This window comes from Eumetopias jubatus, unplaced genomic scaffold (genome assembly GCF_037043125.1).
Source record: "Eumetopias jubatus isolate StellerSeaLion01/CBP00866 unplaced genomic scaffold, mEumJub1_p1.0 scaffold_4, whole genome shotgun sequence".
NCBI lineage: Eukaryota > Metazoa > Chordata > Mammalia > Carnivora > Otariidae > Eumetopias > Eumetopias jubatus.
This window is the reverse complement of record NW_028274810.1, coordinates 92,554,682-92,574,676: the sequence shown is the minus strand read 5'-3', so window position 1 is coordinate 92,574,676 and position 19,995 is coordinate 92,554,682. Positions and strand designations below refer to the sequence as shown.

Sequence of the window (19,995 nt, the reverse complement as noted above, 5' to 3'; positions counted from 1 at the left end):
TGTTCTAATAGCTTTATCTACTAATTCTATCATTTGGGTCATTTCTGGGTCTGTTTTTCTTGATTTTTTTTTCCTTATTATGACTTTCAGGTCACCCCCACTCATTATTATAGTTAACGCTGGGATGATAAAGCTTTGTCTACGTTTAAAGGGTAGTTGCTTTAAAATAGATTTTCAGAAGTGAAATTGCTGGGTTGGAACAGAGAAAAATTTTAAGCCTCTTCCATTCTCTGAAGTCTGTAGGAATTTAGAAAGTCCCTTGCTTTTGCCTCCATCAACACACATGAGTTTCCACTGGGCCTGGTGGTTCCTCGGGACTTGTCATTGTCAGCAAGTCTGTGTGCTTTTACTTCTCTGGAAATGGTAGGAAAAACACTTGATGGTATCATTAGGCTGCAACCCGTCAAGATCTCCAGGTGGTGGGTGGAAAAGAGCAAAAGGGGCTTAGATGCTGGCATGCAAATTCCATGAGGAATATTTACCATCAGCTGAGCTTCTACTGTGTGTCAGGCACCGGGCTGTTGTCTTACTTCATTTTCACAACTGCACCATGAGGAAGATACCGATATCCCCATTTTACAGGTGAGGAAAGTGGGGCTCAGGGAGGTTAGAAAGTTGCCTAGGGTCACACAGCAGGTACACGGCAGAATCTGGGTTTGAACACAGATCTGCCAGAGCCACCCTTACTATGAGCTGGGCACCGCTCTAAGTGGTTCACACATCGTAACATAAGGTAGGTACTGCCCTAATCCCCATATTACAGATGAGTCATTGCACGCAGGGTCTCCGCCATACTTTCTTGTCCTCCCCACACTGATGGAGGTGCAAGTGAGGAGAGCTGGCAGAATCTGGAAAACTGCTGCCCCAACCTCACTGCAGAAGAGAAAGTGGACCCCCATCTCCTAAGAGGTACCCCCACAGGGGAGAGCATGTCCTTTTAGCCAGTGATAGGATCCTGCCCTCAACCCATCCCTCCCTGCAAAGCTCCACTCACTGCAACGGTCCCATGGCCTGGGTTCCATCCACGGGAACCTGCAGAGGGTGTCAGAGAGGAAGCTGGGAGTTACCAAAGGTTTGTAGGAGAGGGTGCCTCCCCGAGGGCTCTGAGCTTCGTCTCTGATCCCCTGCACTGGCTGGATGTTGGGCACCTTGGTGTGCTCCCATTGTGAAACTTTCTTCAACAGCTTTGCTATCAGACTGATGTGGCTTCGAATTCCAGCTTAACAACGGCATTACCTTGATTCCACTACTTCATCTCTCTGAGCCTCAGGTTTTCCATCTGAGAAATGGGGCCAGCAACGCACCCCCTGCCAGCTTGCTGTCATGAGTTCAGGTGGAATGATGGGGACTATAGGCACACAGGTGGTGATCAGTAAATGTATGGCACCTGCTGACTCCTCCTCCCAGAAGGAAAGAATCTAAAACTCTGACCAAAGCAAGGGGCTGGACAAAGTGACTTCCCCACGTGCCTCACACCCAGAGTCTCTTGTTTCTAAATGACACAGAGTTGGTCACACACAGCGGGGGGATTTCCACTTTGACCTCTCAGTTCATTCAGAGTGAGCTAAACTCAGACTCGTGGCCATGGAATGTACTTTCAGAGTCAGAAATCTCCACAGCCAGCAGCTTTGCGGTGGTCATTGCCAGAAGGTTCTTCCGTTCCCGGCCCTGGCCTGGCCCCTGCTGCCTTCCTCAAGCGCACCTCAACCTGGCAGGCGGCAGAGCCTGGGCATTCAGAAGGAAGTGGGGCCAGACCGGCCTGACTTGGATTCTCACTGCTCATCTGTTTCCTCATCTGTTAAATGGGGTGGAGGGAAATGAGAATGTCCCCCACCGGGGTTTTGGTAAGGATCCCAAGGGGCATATAGGGTGCTTGGCTTGTACACTGTAAGCACTCCATAAACGGCAGTTGGTGTTGTTATTAATATTAGCGTATGGGGGGCAAAGACCACACTTGCAAGAAATCCCACAGGAAGCCAGCAAATGACTCCATTCAACAGGCATTTCCTGAGCACCTACTATTCGCTGTCAGCAGGCCCAGCACAGTGCTTCGGGTGCAGAGAGGAAAGGGTAAGGCAGATCCCCACTAGGAACTAATGATATCCTCAGAGCAACCAGACACTTTGGAGCTGGTTGGAACCTGGGCTGTGGCGACCCCTGGCGCTCCATCTCTGGGTGGGGGGTGGGGGCCTCACACCAATTTGCATGAGATGATTTGCATGGAGGTGGGTTGATCTGCCTGAGGAGTCAGAATGGGGGGATGGCTGTGGACACCAAGATATTCATTTGGCGGATTTGGCTGGAGCCCAGTGGAGAGGGCCGTATAGAAGCTTCGGGCATAGGCTACGGTCACCGGGCGGGGCCCAGGGGACAGACATGGCACAGTGTGGGGCTAGAGGCATGCCGCCTCCTCTGCAGAGCACAGTGTGGCTCTGACGCTGGAAGGTGGGGTGGCCCCACCGGGCGTCTGAGAGCCTGCAGCTTTGGGGTGCTGAGGCCTCCATGAACAGCTGTGGAGGTCACACGGGGGAGCAGAGGAGAAGACTAGGAGAACCCTGGGGCTCCCGAGGCTCCCACAGAGACTCCTAGAAATAACAGCAAGACTTTATTTGGGAAGTAGGGGCTCAAGGGCGTTCTGACTCGCCTGGGTGGGATAATAAACCAGAAGCATTTCTTGCTGTTGCTATGACCCCCCAGGAGCCCCCGACCCCTGTGAGACCTGGTGAAAGGGTTAGCCTAGGGGGATACACCATGAACTCCGTGGGAAAGAACGATGCTCTGCCTTGCACAAAGCCTTTGCTCACTCCCTCCTCAAAGCACAGTTTAGAAGCTGGTATTATTTGCCCCACTTCCAGAAGGGTTAGTGGGACTTTAAAGGGTCAAACCACCCAAACAGGGGGCTGACCAGACCTAGTGTCACTCCCAAGCATGGTTTCCCAGTGGGCTGTAGCTGTGGGCTTGTGGACAGCGGCTGAGTGGTGCCGGCCCTCAATTTCTATGTTGAAGTCCTAGTCTCCGGTACCTCAGAATGTGGCCATATTTGGAGAAAGTCTTTAAAGATATAAGTAAGTTAAAATCAAGTCATTAGGGTAGGTCCTAATTCAATATGACTCCTTGTAAGAAGGGGAGCTTGGGACAGGCACAGGTAGGGAGGAACGACCATGTGAGGACCCAGGGAGAAGATGACTGTCCACAAACCACGGACAGAGGCCTCAGAAGGAACCAAGCCAGCTGACACCTTGACCTGCAACTTGCAGCCACCGGAAGTGTAAGAGAGTGAATGTCGGTTGTTGAAGCCACCCAGCCTGTGGTACTTGGTGATGGCAGCTAGAGCAGACTAAGGCAGGTGTTAAGGGAGCCCAGAGAGAAGAAGAGATGCCCTGGCAGGCTCCCTGGAGGAGGTGAGCAGCTGTTAGTCATAATCCCCTTTCTTCTGCTTGCACCCCCACACCTCCCCCCAGCGTACACACACACACACCAGGCCTGCAGTTCAGGAGTTTGATCTGTGGGACTGGCCTGATCCTCCAGACGCTGCCTATAGACGGGCCTTCCCTGACTCATAAGGCCGAGACACATGGCCCTCCAGTTTACTGCCTCAGGTGTCTGCCTCCATGAAATGGGAACGACGTCCTTTGATGCCTCATTCCTCTACAGTCAACGGCTTAATGATTAGGGATGATTTGGCAAAGCAATCACTATAGATATGGATATACAGAGCATTTTTGTTATAAATGTAGAAGCCGTGGGTGGCTCAGTCGTTAAGCGTCTGCCTTCAGCTCAGGTCATGGTCCCCGGGTCCTGGGATCGAGCCCCGCATCGGGCTCCCCGCTCGGCGGGAAGCCGGCTTCTCCCTCTCCCACTCCCCCTGCTTGTATTCCCTCTCTCGCTGTGTCTCTCTCTGTCAAATAAATAAATAAAATCTTTAAAAAAAAATAAACGTAGAAGCCGTCTGTTTTTCTTCGAAGCGTTGTTTCTTTTAAAATCAACCTTACTGAGGTATGATTTACAAAGAATGAAATTTACCAATAAAATGTGTCAAGTTCAGTGAATTTTGACAGATGTGCACACCTGTAGAGCCACACCCCAGCCACCACAGGAAACGCTTCCATTCCCCAAAAGAGTTCCCTCGGGGCCCCCTCCAGGTTGTGTTGTCCCATGGAACGGGTTCCCCTCCTTTCAACTGGGGAGCTGGTATTCCATCGTATGAATGTATCACAGTCTGTCCTTTTTCCAAGTGGTGAACATGTGGATCGTTTATAATTTGTAGCTATTGTGAATGTTTGCGTATATGTCTTCGTATGAACACATACTTCCTTTACTCTTGGGTAAAAAGCAAGGGGTGAAATGACTAGGTCGTATGGTAGGTGTATGTTTAATTTGATAAGAAATTGCCCAGCTATTTTCCAGAAATTTATTTTCTCATAGTTCTTGAGTCTGAAAGTCCAAGATTAAGGCCCTGGCAAGGTTGGTTTCTTTCTGCGGGCCCCTCTCTGACTTACAGATGGCCATCTGCTTTCTGTACCCTCACGTGGTCTTTCCTCTGTACAGGTACATCCCTCTTGTCTCTTTGCGTGCCCAAATACCCTCTTCTTATAAAGATACCAGTCTAGGGGTGCCTAGGTGGCTCAGTCAGTTAAGTGTCTGACTCTTGATTTCGGCTCAGGTCATGATCTCAGGGCTGTGAGATCCAGCCCTGATTTGGGCTCTGGGCTCAGCAGGGAGTCTGCTTGAGATTCTCTCCCTCACCCTCTGCCCCTCCCCCATTGTCTCTCTCAAATAAATAAAGAAATCTTTTAAAAAATAAAGATACCAGTCCAGTTGGATTAGGGACCACCTTATGACTTTATTTTAACTTAATCACCCCTTTAAAACCATATATCCAAATACAGTCACATTCTGAGATATTGGGGGTTAGCATCAACATATGAATGGGGGGAGGCAAAATTCAGCTCATAACACCAATTATAAACAAATTCTCCCAGGAAATTTAAGTGGAGGAAATGCTTCCACTTAACTCCTTCTGGTAACCACAATTATTCTGACACCAAAACCAGATAACGACATTACAAGAAGAGAAAAACCACAGATTAATATCTCTCATAAACACAGACGCAAAAATTCTTTGAGGCTTGGAACCCCACGTTGGGGCTTGAACTCACGACCCTGAGATCAAAACCTGAGCTGAGATCAAGAGTTGAACTTTTAACCAACTGAGCCACCCAGGGGCTCCTAGATGCAAAAAATTTGTAACAAAATATAAGCAAAGAGTCTAACAATATAAAAAAGGAAAATAGACCATGAGCAAATGGGGTTTAGCCCAGAAATGAAAGGTTGGTCTTACATTAAAAATCAATCAATGTAATTAACCATAATAGCAGACTAAGGAAGAAAAACTATATGATCTTTTTAATAAACACAAAGAAACAGCCCATTTGACAAAATCTGACCGTCCTGATTTAAAAACAAAAAAAATGTCAGCAAACTGAAATAGAAGGGAAATTCATTAGCTTGAAAGAGAGCATTACAACTCAACCAGAAATGTCTGTGCCCCCAAGGGTACCTCTAGAAATGTTTGGAGACAATTTTGGTTGTTACAACTTGGCAAGTTTCAGGGAGAGGAGCATGGGGCGGGGGGCGGGGGCCCCTCCTGGGTCTCATGCTGGAGGTCAGGGATGCTGCTCAGCACTCTGGATGCCCAGGACGACCCCCACCACAGAGAGGTGTCGGGCTCACGTGCCACAGTGGTACTGTGGCAGAGAAGACTGCTCCCGGAGGAGCAGATGGGCTTGCTCTTGCAGACGCCAGCTGGGGGCTTCCTCCAGTCTCTGTCCTCCATTGCAAAACCCCACTGTAGTGGCCCCACCTCTCTCCAGTGCCCCGTGTCAAGCCCGCTGCACTGTGCTTTAACAAATGGAACTGAATGATTTTTTCTTTCACATCTGTTTCAGGTGGGAACAGGGAGACCTCTGGGTGAATTTCCTTCCAGATGTGCAGGGAGGGGCCAGCTCCTGGGCAGATGTGCAAACCTCCACCTGCAGGCCGAGTGCCCTGGGGTGGGGACCGTACCAGGCAGCTGTGGGCAGGGCAGTGGCTGTGGGAGGGAGGAGGTGGAGTCTCCTTTTTCTAGGGCAGTGTCACCTGCCTCCCGCCCAGGGGCACTGCCCCTGCATTACCCTGCCAGTGCGTGTGGCCGTGCGAAGCTGGGGCCTGTTCCCTGGAGCCTTCAGAGTGATCGTGGACCTTACAAGCCCTATGTTGCTGGACCCCCAGAACGCAGAACATGGCAGATGGGGCGCAAGCCAACCCCAAAGTGTTCAGGAAGAAGGTGCTGGTTAGGCACCCCTCTGGGTGGATGGGCCCAAGTCTCAGGGCCTCTTCTCCCTGGAGAACCTCCAGGTACGTGCCTGCTACCCGGGGATGGAATCCTCCATGGAGAGCAGCAGGGATGGGGTTGGGGAACTGGCTCTTAGAGCCCATTTCTCCAGAGAGAAGAGCTCTAAGTCTCTGAGTGATGGTGAGATATGTCACTGCATTTTCAGCACCATGAGGGCCTTAAGGATCCTCTAGTCAATCCTCAGGCCCAGAGAGGCTAAAGGATCTACCCGAGATCACACAGCATTTTGGAAGAAGAGCTGGGACTAGAATCTAAGGACCCAGGTTTCTTGGCTCCAAGTGCAAGACCCAGCCAGCAGGTTGGGTCATGTGACTTCCTGGAGTGTGTATGGAAAGGGGGTTGGTTCTGATCTGTGACAGTGGCCCGACCCCATGAGACAGTGAGCTTCCTGTCTTGGAAGCTTGGGCAGGAAGGGCATTCCTGCTCAGGATAAGAAGGAAGGAGGCTCTGCCAGCCTGGGGACTGTTCTTTCAGCAGGTGCAGGGCCGGTGGGAGGTTCTCCTCACAGAGCCCGGGGAAGCAGGAACAGAGGCCTGAAGGGGCAGCATTGATGGGGTGATGAGGCCCGGGAGGGAGCTGCAGGCCCAGAGCTGCAGGAGAGCGGAAGGAATGGACTCAGGACTTGGATTTTCTCCTCTCTCAGATCTAGCTTGGGTATGAAGTTCTTCACCATGGTCATCCTGGCCGGCAGCGGTGAGTAAAGGCTCTGGGGGGACTCCTCTGTCTCTCCCGCTCCCACACTTTCTCCTGTGACCTTGGGCACCTAGGTTCTCGAGCCACTGGCTGGGGGACTGTGCTGCCTCTCTGGGGCGCAACTTCCTCGCTCAGGCCCTGGCGGCCTTCATTGCCTTGGGACTGTTTGCTCGCCGGGCCAGCCGTAAACACTCCGGGGGCCCTCAGCTTGGCATTTATGAGCCTCCCAGAGCTGAGGAAGCATCGTAAAACAGTAGTGTTTGCTTAGGGCGTCTGGCCGCCCTGGGAAAACCTGGGTGTTTGTGTAGATAGGAGTGTGTGTTTGTGTACATGTGTACATTAGATAAGAGCTAATGGGTTTGTGTGTGGCTATATGCACGTATATCTCTGTGTGTGGAGGGGTGTCTCAGCACACGTCAGCAAAACGTGTAGGTGTATGTTAATTGGGGCACCTGGATGTGCGTGAGGTGTGTGTGTAGCAGGTGTCTGGGAGCTCATAAGCCATCGGCGGGGGAGGGGTCCGGGGGCTCCTTTCCTGGGACTGGTGCTCCCGGGCACAGCGCTGGGGACAGCTGAGGCTCCTGAGGCAAATCTGACCCCACACACAGCCAGGTGTCTCGGGGAGGTGGGAGGTGACCCGAACCCCTCGCTGACTTCTCATCCAGCCTGTTACATATCGCCCGACGCAGCCTGGTTTGCGGGAAAGAAAGAGATCCCAGAAACAAAATAAGGTTAACCCTGTGGCCAGATGTGAATAAGAGGGGGTTGAATTGGCTGCTAAGGTTGTTTAGAAACCAACCATTTGCCTTCCGCCCCAACATTGGCCGGGGACAGCTCCAGCCTGACCGAGCGCAGACTCCCTTTCTTCTGCTGGGAGCACGAGTGTGGATCGTGTGTGCTGCACATGTGAGTGTGTACCGGCGTGCGGCTGAGTGTGTGAAGTGTATGTGTGAGTGTGCTTGTGGGTGTGAGGCGTGTGAGTGGGTGAGGTGTTCGCGGGTGAGTGTGTGCACGACTGTGTATATGATAGTGTGCGTCTGTGTGGGAGGTGCCTGTGAGTGTATCACGGGTGTGTGCTTGTGAACACATGCGGTGTGTAGAGGAAAGTGTGAGTGTGTATCTTGCATGAGTGTGTGAGGTGGGTGAATGTGTGTGCGCGAAGTGTGGTTCTACGTACGGTATGCATGGGTGTGTGACTTGTGTGTGTGTGAGCTTGCTGAGCAGGACCACGTGACTGTGTGTATGAGGTATGTGTGGGTGAATGTGTGTTTGTGGGTGAGTGTGCACCAGAGTGTGTGCGCGGAGGGGAGTCTGAGGTGTGGGTGCCTGTGTGAGTGTGACGGGGTGTGTCTCCCTGTGTGTGAGGTGTGGAGTGCTCGTGTGATAATGTCCACCTTGTATGGAGCTGCTGGTCAGGGTGCCCTGGGGATGGAAGTTTCTCCCCTCCCCTCCAGGGTAACACCTGCACAGCCAGATGGTGGGCAGTGGGAGGCCGGAGCTTCAGGCCAGGGAGCCAGGAGGCCAGGACCCACAGAGGGTGCTCCCTCCTCACAGCCCGGGCACCTGGTGCCCTGCAGGAGAGCCGCTTTATCCCTAGATTTGGCAGTTGATGTCAAAGCGCTTGTGCAACCTGCTCACGGTGCCACAGTGCTCCCGGAGAAACCTGTTTGCAAACCCGGGGATGTCTGGGTTTGACTCCCAAGGTCCAATTCCAGATCGGGCCCCCAAGCTGCTTGGCATGCACATCCTCCTCCAGCAGTGGGACGCCAACACAGCAGGAGGAAGGGCTGGGGGAGAGAGCTAGCGTCCCCTTTCTCCCTCCCCCCCTCCCCCCGCAACCCTCACATCCCTCCTGCAGCTCAGGGATGGGCTCAGGCCCACGGGATGTGGGGTCCTGCCTCTCCCTGCCCCAGACCCTGCTGAGACATGTACCTCACTTGGCACCAACCTCTTAAAGTCACTTGTCCCAGCTCCTCGCCCGTTTCCTTTCTTGTTTGCTCCTTATTTTCTGTAATAACAAAAATCACCAAGCCAATAGACAGGAAGACTCAGGTAGAGCAGGATTCCCCAAACCCATTAAATGGGGCTGCAGTAGCTCTCCTGCCTTGTGCGGGGTGGCCTCACCAAGTAAGGACTTAAGCACCAGGCTCTGGGTTGACTCAGCAGTGAGCGAGGAGGAGATGCTGAGTCAGCACAGGCCCCGGGGGGCCCAGGAGGCGGGGAGCAGGGGAGAGGAGAACCTGTCGCTGGGGTGGGCTGGCCTGGCAGGTGCTGCCACTGAGTTTGCTGGTGTGGGAAGGGATCATGGCGCTATTGCTTCTGGTGAGACACGGACAAAGGGAAAAGGTGTGTGTGTGTGTGTGTGTGTGTGTGTGTGTGTGTGTGTGTGTGTCCGTCTGTCTTTGGGGAACGACCAGAGCACCGAATTGTCTCTGGATTCATTGTAATTTGCACCAGCCCCAGGACTGTGGTAGGGACCCTGAGTCCCTCCTGGGGGCAGAGGAGCCAGACAAAGCCCAGGGCCCAGAATCAAATGTTCAGAAGAGCATGTGGCATTTGTGAAGTCCCTTACAGTGGACCGGACACTTGGGATCTCACTGCCTGGGTCCAAATTCTATCCCTACCACTTTTTGATAATGTTCTCGGGCAAGTTACTCAGTGCCCTGGGCCTCAGTCTCCTCATCTATAAAGTGGGGATAATAACAGCACTCAGCGAGCTAATGCATGGGAGGGGCTTAGGACAGTGCCTGGCACAGAGCCCTCAACAAGTAGTAACAATAATTACTTTCTAAGTGCCCTAGTGCCTCACGGTTGTTTTATTTTTTTTTTTAAGGTTTCATTTATTTATTTGAGAGAGAGACGGAGAGAATGAGCAGAGCGGGGCGAGGGGCAGAGGGAAAGGGAGAAGCAGACTCCCTGCTGAGCAGGGAGCCCAGTGCGACGTGGGGCTCTACCCCAGGACTCTGGGATTGGGACCTGAGCAGAAGGCAGACGCTTAATGGCCGGAGCCCACCCAGGCGCCCCTTCTCACAGCTTTTTATACATTGCTTCCATCCTCCCCCTCTGCTCACCCTCCCCCCTCCCTCCCCCTTTCCCTGGCCCCGGGGTATGGGGAGGACAGTCGAAGGGCCATCCACCAGGCAGGACGCTCACGGCACCCCTTGGTTCTCTTGCAGTCCTGCCCGAGGCCCGCAGCAGCCTGCTTAACCTGAAGTCCATGGTGGAAGGCATCACGGGGAGGAACGCCATCCTCTCCTTCGTGGGCTACGGCTGCTACTGTGGGCTGGGAGGGCACGGGCTGCCCATGGACGAGGTGGACTGGTAGGTCCCCGAGCGCCTGCGCTACTGTCGTGTTGGGACTGGGAAGGGGGGGCAGTGAGGGTCAGACTGGTCTCCGTCTCTGATGGGTGGGACAGGACCCTTTCCCCAAAGGATGAGGCTGGTTCAGTGAGTTAGTGACCTTGACCCCTATCCTCCTCAACTGTCTTGGATGCTTTCTACGGTTGGGCTTGGAGGCATTTGGGAACTCGCATTCTCGCCAGGAAGGAAACATTGACCTGCCCCCAAAACACATGAGAGCAACGGACACGCAGCTCACGCTGAGCAAAAGCAAGGGCTGTTGACCCCTCTCACCCCCATCCCCCTGGAGGCTCTGATGGAGGGCTGAGCTTACTTTCTGCTCCTATCTCCCCGGAAGCAGCCAGCGCCAAGTCTGGTATCATGGGGGCTGGGGAGGGGGGAGGCTTGATAAATCCATGTTGACTAATTGCTTTCCTCCACCTGAGGGGCTGGGGGTGGCCACACTACATTTGCTTCCTGTCCTTCACCCCGCCCCCCCCCACCGATCCCACTCGCCCCTGCGGACCTTTGTCTCTCCCTGGCCATCCCACATAGCCAGGCATGGCCTCTTCATATAGTCAGGCAGGCTCCTTTCACAGTGACTGAGCCCTGACTCTCCTTCCCATCCCGACCACATTGCCGGACAGTCTGACGCTTCCTGCCTCCTGCAGCTGCATCAGGGCTCTCAGGGGGAAAGCCAGGAGCCCTGCGCATAGAACAGGGAGGCAGGATCATGGGCAACAAACTGGGCCACTGGCTGGGCTCTGCCTGGCTGTCGACCTCAGGAAGGTAACTGTCCCTCTCTGGGCCTCAGTCTGAAGGTCTGATCTGTAAGGAACTGGTACAGATGGTTGGGGTCTCTGCCAGTGGGAGACTAGCCAAGCCTACCTACATGGGCCTGCTATCCTCTACCTGCCCCTAGGTGCTGCCACGCCCATGACTGCTGCTACCAGAAGCTCTTTGACCTGGGCTGTCACCCCTATGTGGACCACTATGAACACACCATAGAGAATAACACTTCGGTCATCTGCAGTGAGTTCTCCCCCTGCCATTTCCCACTCTCCCACCTAGGAGAAGGGCTTAGATTGCCAGTCCCCCTGCCTGCCCTGTCCTGGGGCTGTGCACACGGTTGCCAGGTGACATACAGGATGCCCAGCTAAATCTGAGTTTCAGATAAACAACGAAAAATATTTTCACCTAAGTATACCCTAAATATTGCATGGGACAGCCTCATACTAAAAATTAAATGTTAGCGTAAAATCAGTTACTAGTAGTATAAAATTAAGAGTTAGTGTAAGTATATCCCATGTAATATCTGGGACATACTTAGACTAAAATATTTACTGTTTGTCTGAAATTCAAATTAGCCAGGCTTCTTGTTTTTGTTTGTTAAATCTGGGAACCCTAGCTGTGGTCTTCATCCTGGTATGCTCTGACCCTCCAAGCCTGAATTAGCAGCCTGATTCCCTGGTCCTTGATTCTTAGGCTTCGCAGGGTTTAGGGAGGGTTCTGATTCAGTGGGTCTGGGTGAGGGCCCAGGAATCTGTTTTTAACGAGATCCTCTGGTGATGTTGAGACTTTGTGACATGCCGAACTGGGTTCAAACCTGGATTCACAGCATCTCCTGCTGTGTAACCTTAAGCAGGGTGCTTCCCTACCTGCCCTCAGTCTCTCCATGGGCCCATGGAAGGGTTTAGATCAGAGCAGACCTGTTCCCTTCCGGTTCTGTCTTTGGGACTGGGCCAGAAGGTGGCCCCATCCCAGGACTCTCACTGTTCCCAAGATTCAAGCTATGGGAACCAGGCCCTGTGGGGTTCCCTCCCTTGCCCTGAACTCTCCAGGCCATTCCTCAACTGAGGGATGTGGCATCCAAGTTAATGGCCCAAGTGTCCCTGCCTTGCCTCCCCTTGGGTAGCAGGTGCCTCCTGGCCCGGTCCCATGGGCAGCCCCGGGTTCCCTTTGTCTCCTTGCCTTAACCAGGTTCTTGCTCACTATCCCTCACTAAAAGCTCACAAGCAAGCCCAGCTTTGCAAAGAAACCCTAAGTCTCCTCTTCTCTGGGGAAAAGCCTGGTGGGGAACTGGGCACATCTGGGGCCCCTTGGGAGCCCAGGGCACTGAGGTTCTCGTATGCTGTTGTTCAAACATGGAGTGAGGGGGCTGGCTTGAGAGAGGGGATGTCCCCTCATTAAAGCATTTCAAGGATCCCCAAAGGGCGGTGGACTAACCCAAGCAGTGGTTTTCACATTGGGTTCTGGAGATTCCTGTGGTCATGGGGTCCCTGAGTGGTCCAGCTGGCCCTGTTAACCCATTTGATAGCTTAAGGGCTTCTCTTTTGGCCATTTGATAAGTTAGCCTCCTGCAAAGAGTCTCATTTAAGAGCAAGGGTTCTGCTGATGGAAAGTTTGAGAAGTGTGCAAACCACTGAGCCAGTGAGGGGTTCTCAAAGGGTGTTCCCCAAACCAGCAACATCACCATCACCTAGGAACTTACTAGAAATGCAGATTATCAGGCCCCACCCAGACCTACTGAATCTGAAGCTGTGGGGCTGGGGCCTAGCAGTCTCTGTCTCAACAAGCCCCCGGTGGACCCTAGCACACACCTAAGGTTGAGAAAGGTCAGGGTGGACGATTTCTGGAGGCTCAGAATAGTAGCAGCAGTAACAGTGGCAACAGTGACTAGGACTTAAGCATTTGCTCGTGGGATGCCCTGAGCCAAGCTCTTTAGGAGCCCTTCCTCAGCGGCTCCTTACCACCAGCTCCCTCCGGTCGGGGGTGGGGAGGGGGTTCTGTGATTCTGTGATGGAAGAGAGGAGGCCCCGGGATGGGGAGTTCCTGACACCTGGGTGTCTGTCCCATCTCTGCCTTGGGTTGGCTGGGTGACTTAGGTAAACCCCTTTCTGAACCTCAGTTTCCCCAACTATAAAGTGGCATGTTGTACTTCAGGGCTTCTTTGATTTAAGTGCACCCAGAGCCACCAGGAGGGCGATGGACACAGATGACTGGGCCCGCCCCAGAGCTTCTGAGCCGTGGGCCTGGGGTGACCCGTCAGTGACGCTCTGCTGTCACCCTCCCACGGGACCACCTTCCGAGGCCCACTGGAACCTCTGCCCCGCACAGGTGAGCTCAACGAGACGGAGTGTGACAAGCAGACATGCGAATGTGACAAGAGCGTGGTTCTGTGTCTCCGGAACCAGACGTACAACGAGAAGCATCGCAACTATCTGAACATCTACTGTCAGGGTCCCACGCCCAACTGCAGCATCTATGAGCCCCCTCCGGGGGAGGTGGCCTGCAGACACTTCTCCCCTGCTCCCCCCGCACCTCCCTAGTGCCCTCTGGGGACCAGACAGATGCAGGGGGAGGTGGGGATGAGACCGGGAGCCTGGGGGACTGCCTGGCTGCTTCTTCCCTGGAGCCTCCCCACCCCCCAGGAGATCAGCCCCAGAGGACTCGGGAAGGCCTGTGGCCCCCAGGCTCATCCGGCCCAACCCTGAGCGTGGCCGTGGCCCGCTGCGTGAGTCCTTGACTTGGCAGGGACGTCTCCTGTGTATGGAAGGCAAGGCCTGAGAGAGAAGAGGTGGGGGTCCTCTGAGGGGGGCCCCTGTCCCTGGCCCCAGGCTGACTTCCTCAGCCTGGCCCTCAAGATGGGACCCTGAGGCCTTAGACACCAAGATCCTGAGCTGCGGGCACAGCCCCAGAGCTTGGGAGCTTGGTGTGTCCTCAGACAGTTTCCCAGACCAACAGCGTGCTGGTCCCAAGGCCTGGGCTCTGGAGGCCTCTTGGCTGCTCCTAGGCAATAACTCAGGGTGATCCTTGCTTTTTCTCTAGAGCCCCAGGGTGGGTGGGTGACCCAGAGTCCAGGCCCAGACTTCACAGGATGGCCACAGTGCTTAGCCTTTCAGCCCCCAACTCTGGCCTCAGGGCAGTCTCCAGGGCACTGACAGAACCCGCATCCTCAGCGGCACGCCCCTCGGTGCAGGGTGACCAAGACGGAGGCACAAATATGTCCCCCAACACTCACAGGTCTTCCCCCGCCTCCCTGCTGAGCCGGCCCTGCAACACTGCATGGCTCTGAGGAGCACCCAAACCCAGGCTCCTGGGACCCTAACCGATGTGAGGGGACAGGGCCGTTCCCCCTCCTGGCTCCCCCCACCCCGCAGCAGCTAGGCCAGTGGGTGGAAAGACCCCAGACCCCTCTCTCCCTGGCAGGGAGAGGCGAGGCTGCACCCTGGGGTCAGAAGCCCTCTCAATGGGGAGGAAGCCGAGGGCTGGGACCCACCTCCATGAAGGGGGAAACAAAGGCAGGAGGGACCAGGTCCAGGTAGGAGGCTGTGGGGAAGATTCAGGAAGGCAGTGGGGAGGGAGCCACATGCTGAGGGAAGGGAGGGGAGAAGGCGGGACAAGGTGAGGCGTCCAGACCAGAGTGGTCTGGGCAGGAGAAGCGGGCTAAAGGAACCTGGGGCGCAGGGCCCCCCTTGGGCCCAGGTTCCCATTTGGCCGGGGGCTTGTGGGCAGAGGTGGAGGAGGGTCAGCCTCTGCGGGGCCAGCTTTCTTGACCCTGCGCCAGCTCTGCTGTTTCTCCAGGTGCGCCCTCCCCTGTCCCGCCTGCCTCACCTCTTGACCTCAAGCTCAGCGGCCTCCAAGAAGCCAGCATGCCCTGCGTCACCCTGAGGACCCACTGGCATAGCGCTGTGACCCACCTGGACACCAAGAACAGCCACCAGGAGCTTGGCCCGCCCTGCCAGGACCCTGTAGACCACTGTCCCCAGGGATGGTCAAGAAAGCCAGAGGCGAGAGGGTCATGGGGGTGGGAAGAGAATGTCTACCCCCCAAATAGCAGGACTGGGCAGAAGCCTTGCCCAGCTGCAGCTTCTAGAACACCGGGCTTGGGGACTGAGGATGAAGCTGTTGGTTGGCGTTGGCTGTCACTATGCGTGGGAGGAGACCCTTCCACCACTCACCTCCCGCTGACTGGCGTGGCCTGGTGGCTGTGGTCCCCTGTGAGCCTCATCACTGACATCTTCCAGCTAATGAACTACCCTCTCCTGGCCATCTTGGGCGGGCCCATTCTCTCTGAACCAGAGCCCCCACCAAGCCAGGGGTGGAGTCACGATGGGGCACCCAGAGTCCCCGCTGGAGGTGGGGTCTGCAGAAGCCTCCGCCCCTCACCCGTGGGAGCCCAGCTTTCTGGCTGCGCCCCTCTAGCTTGCACAAACCTGCACTCCGGAGAGTTTGGGCCCATGTGTTGGGACGAGATTCTGCTGCCAAGTCTTGCCTGCCCCACCCCCCGCCTTGCTCCGGCCTGTCCAGGATGCTGCACCCCAGAGACACTCCATAGGACTCAGCAACCCCTCCTCAATCTAATAAAGGTCTCCTGCCTTGGCTCCCCACTGCTGGTCCTCCTTGGCATGGTACTCACTGGCTGGGCATCAGGGGAGGGCACAGAGCCTCCCTCCAGGATCTGCGGCTCTGGGGAAAGCAGGTTCTCTGACCCCTAGCAGCTGGCCTGGCCTGTCCCCTTCCTGCCCCGGGGCCTGGATGAAGTGGCCCACTCCAGCAGATGGGCGAGTGTCAGGAAGGCTGGTGTGTGCCAAAGGCTGGACAACAAGAACTGTTGGGCTGGGGGCTTTCTGGCGTCAATCTCCACCCTGTTCTTTGCTGTTGAACATGTGAGGCCCAGAGAGGGAAAGTAACTTGTCCAGAGTCACACAGGTTGTCAGTGATGGGCTGGGTCTGACGCCTCGGGATCTGACTTTTTTCTTAAGATTTATTTTATTTATGTATTTATTTATTTATTAGAGAGAGAGAGAGAGAGAGAGAGAGGTGGGTGAGGAGCAGGGGGAGAGAGATAAGCAGACTCTGAGCCGAGTGCAGAGCCCGACTCGGGGCTCCATCTCACGACCCTGAGATCATGACCTGAGTTGAAACCAAGAGTTGGAAACTTAACTGACTGAGCACCTTCTTAATGATGACTGGGCAGCTGGGGACAGTGGGGTCAGCGACTGAAAATCCAGCAGGGCACCAAGTCCTGGTCCTCGCCCTGGCCCCTTCTCTGATTTAAGTCCCTTCCCTTCCCTGTTGTGATCAGTTTCCCCATGTGCAGAGGGACCAGAGAAGCTGTTTCAGGCGTTCCCCAAAGCCCTGTGTTTTCCTGGGCACATCTGGAATGATCTCTGGGGCTCCGCTCTCCCCACCTCAATCTTCAATTGAGCAGCTCTGCTTTTCCTATATTATATACTGAGCATTCACACGAACTACTATAAGAAGAAAAGGACATTCTTCAGTAACTTTTTTCAAAGCTTGAAAGCCCCTGGATGAGATCATCCATTAGTTCATTCATTCCAATGGACCTATACCGATGGTCATCTATGGACCGGGCGTGATACCTTTGATCAGACACAGACCCTACCTGAGGAAGCCCATATACTGGTGTGGGGGGGAGACATGTGATAACCTTGCCATATGGTGCCAAGCAGTATCACGGGGAGCAGGGAGAGCATGGAGATTGAAGCCCCAAGTATGTCCTTGGCCGTCCCAGAAGGGCCCCCGAGGGGCTAAGGGGTGGAGCTGAGACGGCATGTTTGAGGTCCTTGGAGGTGGAGGGGAGAGGTGAGGGGGTCACAAGTCTTGAGGAAGAGGCCCCTTGCATCTGTAGTCTGGGCGGGGGGAGGTGGTCTCTCCTTCCTCAGGACTCTTTCCAAATTAGGTCATTTAGGCTAAGGCTTGAGGAAGGGACCACACTTGCCTTGGGCTGGTCATCAACAAAGACTTTGTCCTTGACCCCACTTTAGTTAGGCTTCTTCTTTTTTTTTTTTTAAAGATTTTATTTATTTATTTGAGAGAGAGAGAATGAGAGATAGAGAGCACGAGAGGGAAGAGGGTCAGAGGGAGAAGCAGACTCCCGGGACTCCAGGATCGTGCCCTGAGCCGAAGGCAGTCGCTTCACCGACTGAGCCCCCCAGGCGCCCTAGTTAGGCTTCTTTGAGACCTTTCTCAACCAGGCCTTGACCTCAGGGTTTCTGTCTCCATCTGCCCCGTTTTAGCAAGAATCCCATCTCACCCTCAATATCTGATCGAAGTCTTTAGCCTCCACCGTTTGCCAGGTGGTTCCTGATCACCCAGGCCTGCCTTCCCCAGGCATCCTGTTAGGTCAGCGTAGCAAGAATCACCCAACCCTCTTAGCGATCTTCCATCCACCAGCCTCTCTCCCTGGTCCTTGGCTATACACCCCCACCTAAGAAAGGGAGGATTTCTCATTGTGGTACTCAAAATGGAGAGCCCAGTTCCATACGGGCCCTTGTTGTGATGGTTCTTGAATAAAATTCGCTTTTACCATTGAAATGACTGTACATCTCCGGTTTTCTAACAGCTCTGGTGTCATGACTCGTGTGAGATCAGATTCATGGTCATCGGACCCCTGGCCGTGTCACCTAGGACCCCGAGTGGGCAGCCTGAGACCTTTGTCTTCAGTCCTGACTGACTGATCGGGGACCCATTGTGAGCCCGACTCCTGAGCCAGGGCTCCGGGTAAATGCCCACTGAAGCACAGCAAGGATAGGTTTTGGTTCTTAAGGTTCTGAGTACACTCGGTGAAGCTGGATGAGAGTTACAGGCTGCTTTGTTGGACAGATACCTGCTGGGCTGGGAGTCTTTCTTCCTGGCCCTTTCTTTTGAGTAGGGATTCTCTCCCTGACTCCCGAGGCTGGAATATTTTTCCTGGCTCTTTGGGAAACCTCTCTATTCTATTTGATCCTGCTTCTTCCAAGGAAACTTCTTAGTTGACTGAAGCCGCCCATCCCTTCCCGACCCTCTGCAGAACTTGGAACTTCACTGCTTCCTCTAAGACTTCTCCCTTCCCATGTCCCCACCTACCTTCTTTGATCTGCCCTTCAGTTCCCTTGTATGCCCTGATATGACCCCTTCAAACCCCTGCCTCCTCCCTCCCTCTGCCTGCCCATGCCAGCCCTTTGGGCCCTTGAATATCTAGCTCCCTGTCTCCATCAGGTTTTCTCAAGGGACTCAGGGACCCCTGGAAGCAACCACCTAAAGCTAAGAAGGAAATTGTTCTTTAGAAACAGACTAGATATTTTATTCACTTAGATGGGCTTTGGAGACATCCAGGCAGCTTCTTGATGTCCCCTCAATCTCTCCCCTAAAATGTATCCCACGGCCTCCTTAAAATTACATATTGGGGTGGGGGCGCCTGGGTGGTGCAGTCAGTTGAGCCTCTGACTCTTGATTTTGGCTCAGGTCATGATCTCAGGGTTGTGGGATCAAGCCCCGTGTCAGGCTGTGCACTCAATGAGGAGTCTGCTTCTCTCTCTCCCTCTGCCCCTCCCCTGCTTGTGCACGCTCTCTCTCTGAAATAAATATGCAAAATCTTTTTAAAAAATTACATATTGGGGCAACTGAAAAGCTTAAAAGTCTCCTCCACAAACACTGGTAAAAAGCTTTAACTCTCATACTGAATAAACAACCTTAACTTGTCCCATTTGCCAGAAATACAATTCAGATAAAAAATACAAAATGGAACAAAGATGAGATCCAACTATTTTATACAAACCAGGGATCTTGCGTCACTAGGCTTTGCTGATTCATGGCTAAAATTTTAGACTGAAACCTGTAAGATCTCTGTCTGCATCTGTTAGTTTGTGTGTGTAATGTATGTGTGATATCGTCCTAATCAAGATGACGTTACCAAATTAATTCATGAAATCACTTCACGGAGCTCTATTCAAAATAGCTTAGATATAAATCAGCACTCCTATTAATTAATATTCCTAAAACACCCAGAAATATAGAAACTAACCCAGATATTTTCCAAGCCTATATGATTTGAGCAGTTCTTGGTTTAATAGCATTGGTTGAACAAAAACAGCCATGTTTTCTGAGTTATCAACAATAAAGGATAATACGAACATATGTTTTATTCTACTGGGGTTTAGTAGTTAAATAAAGTAATGTCATCTCTACCAGATGTCTAAGATTATAAAAAATTATAAATTGAACCGAAGAACAAATGTCTAAGTCAGGGTGCAGTAAAAATGAATTGCTTGATATCCATTACTTTGTGTAGATCAAGCACTGCAGAAAACCTGTGTATTTAGCTTTTTTAGGCTTTTGCTTTCATGATGCTTGCCTAACATGCACGGGCTGTAAAAAGAGTTTACGGAAATAGCTTGAGATGCTGTATAATTTTGCCCAATGTTCAAATATGCTTGCCTAAGAACAGTTTCCAAAATTTTTTTAGTGGCTTGCCATCTTAACGGTTATGTTAAATTAAATTAAGTAATAGATAGTCATTAAATATCTAAATCATTTCTAAGTCAGATAAACCACTAAGACATTAATTACTAAGCACAAGTGTAAGCTTATATACTTTTGGCTTTTTATTCTTATATGGTATAGAGAAATATCTTTGGGTCTATTAATAAGCATGAAAAGTTGTACTAGAAGAAGCATATATTTCTAGAAATTGTGAGATGGTATATTCATAAAATTTACTAATATACTATAGAATGTTGATATATAGCAGACTGTTAACAACTGTCTACTTCCTTGTTTTCACT

At 52.9% G+C, this 19,995-nt stretch overlaps 1 protein-coding gene across 1 annotated transcript; it reads left to right on the top strand.

Moving 5' to 3' along the window:
- The first annotated feature begins 6,794 nt into the window (after positions 1-6,794).
- Positions 6,795-15,789, top strand: PLA2G2F (phospholipase A2 group IIF). Its single transcript, XM_088022584.1, has 4 exons — positions 6,795-7,087; positions 10,264-10,408; positions 11,349-11,458; positions 13,544-15,789. The coding sequence occupies exons 1-4, from the start codon at positions 7,051-7,053 to the stop codon at positions 13,753-13,755; spliced, it is 504 nt and encodes a 167-aa protein (XP_087878710.1). The 5' UTR covers positions 6,795-7,050; the 3' UTR covers positions 13,756-15,789.
- Positions 15,790-19,995: the final 4,206 nt, after the last annotated feature.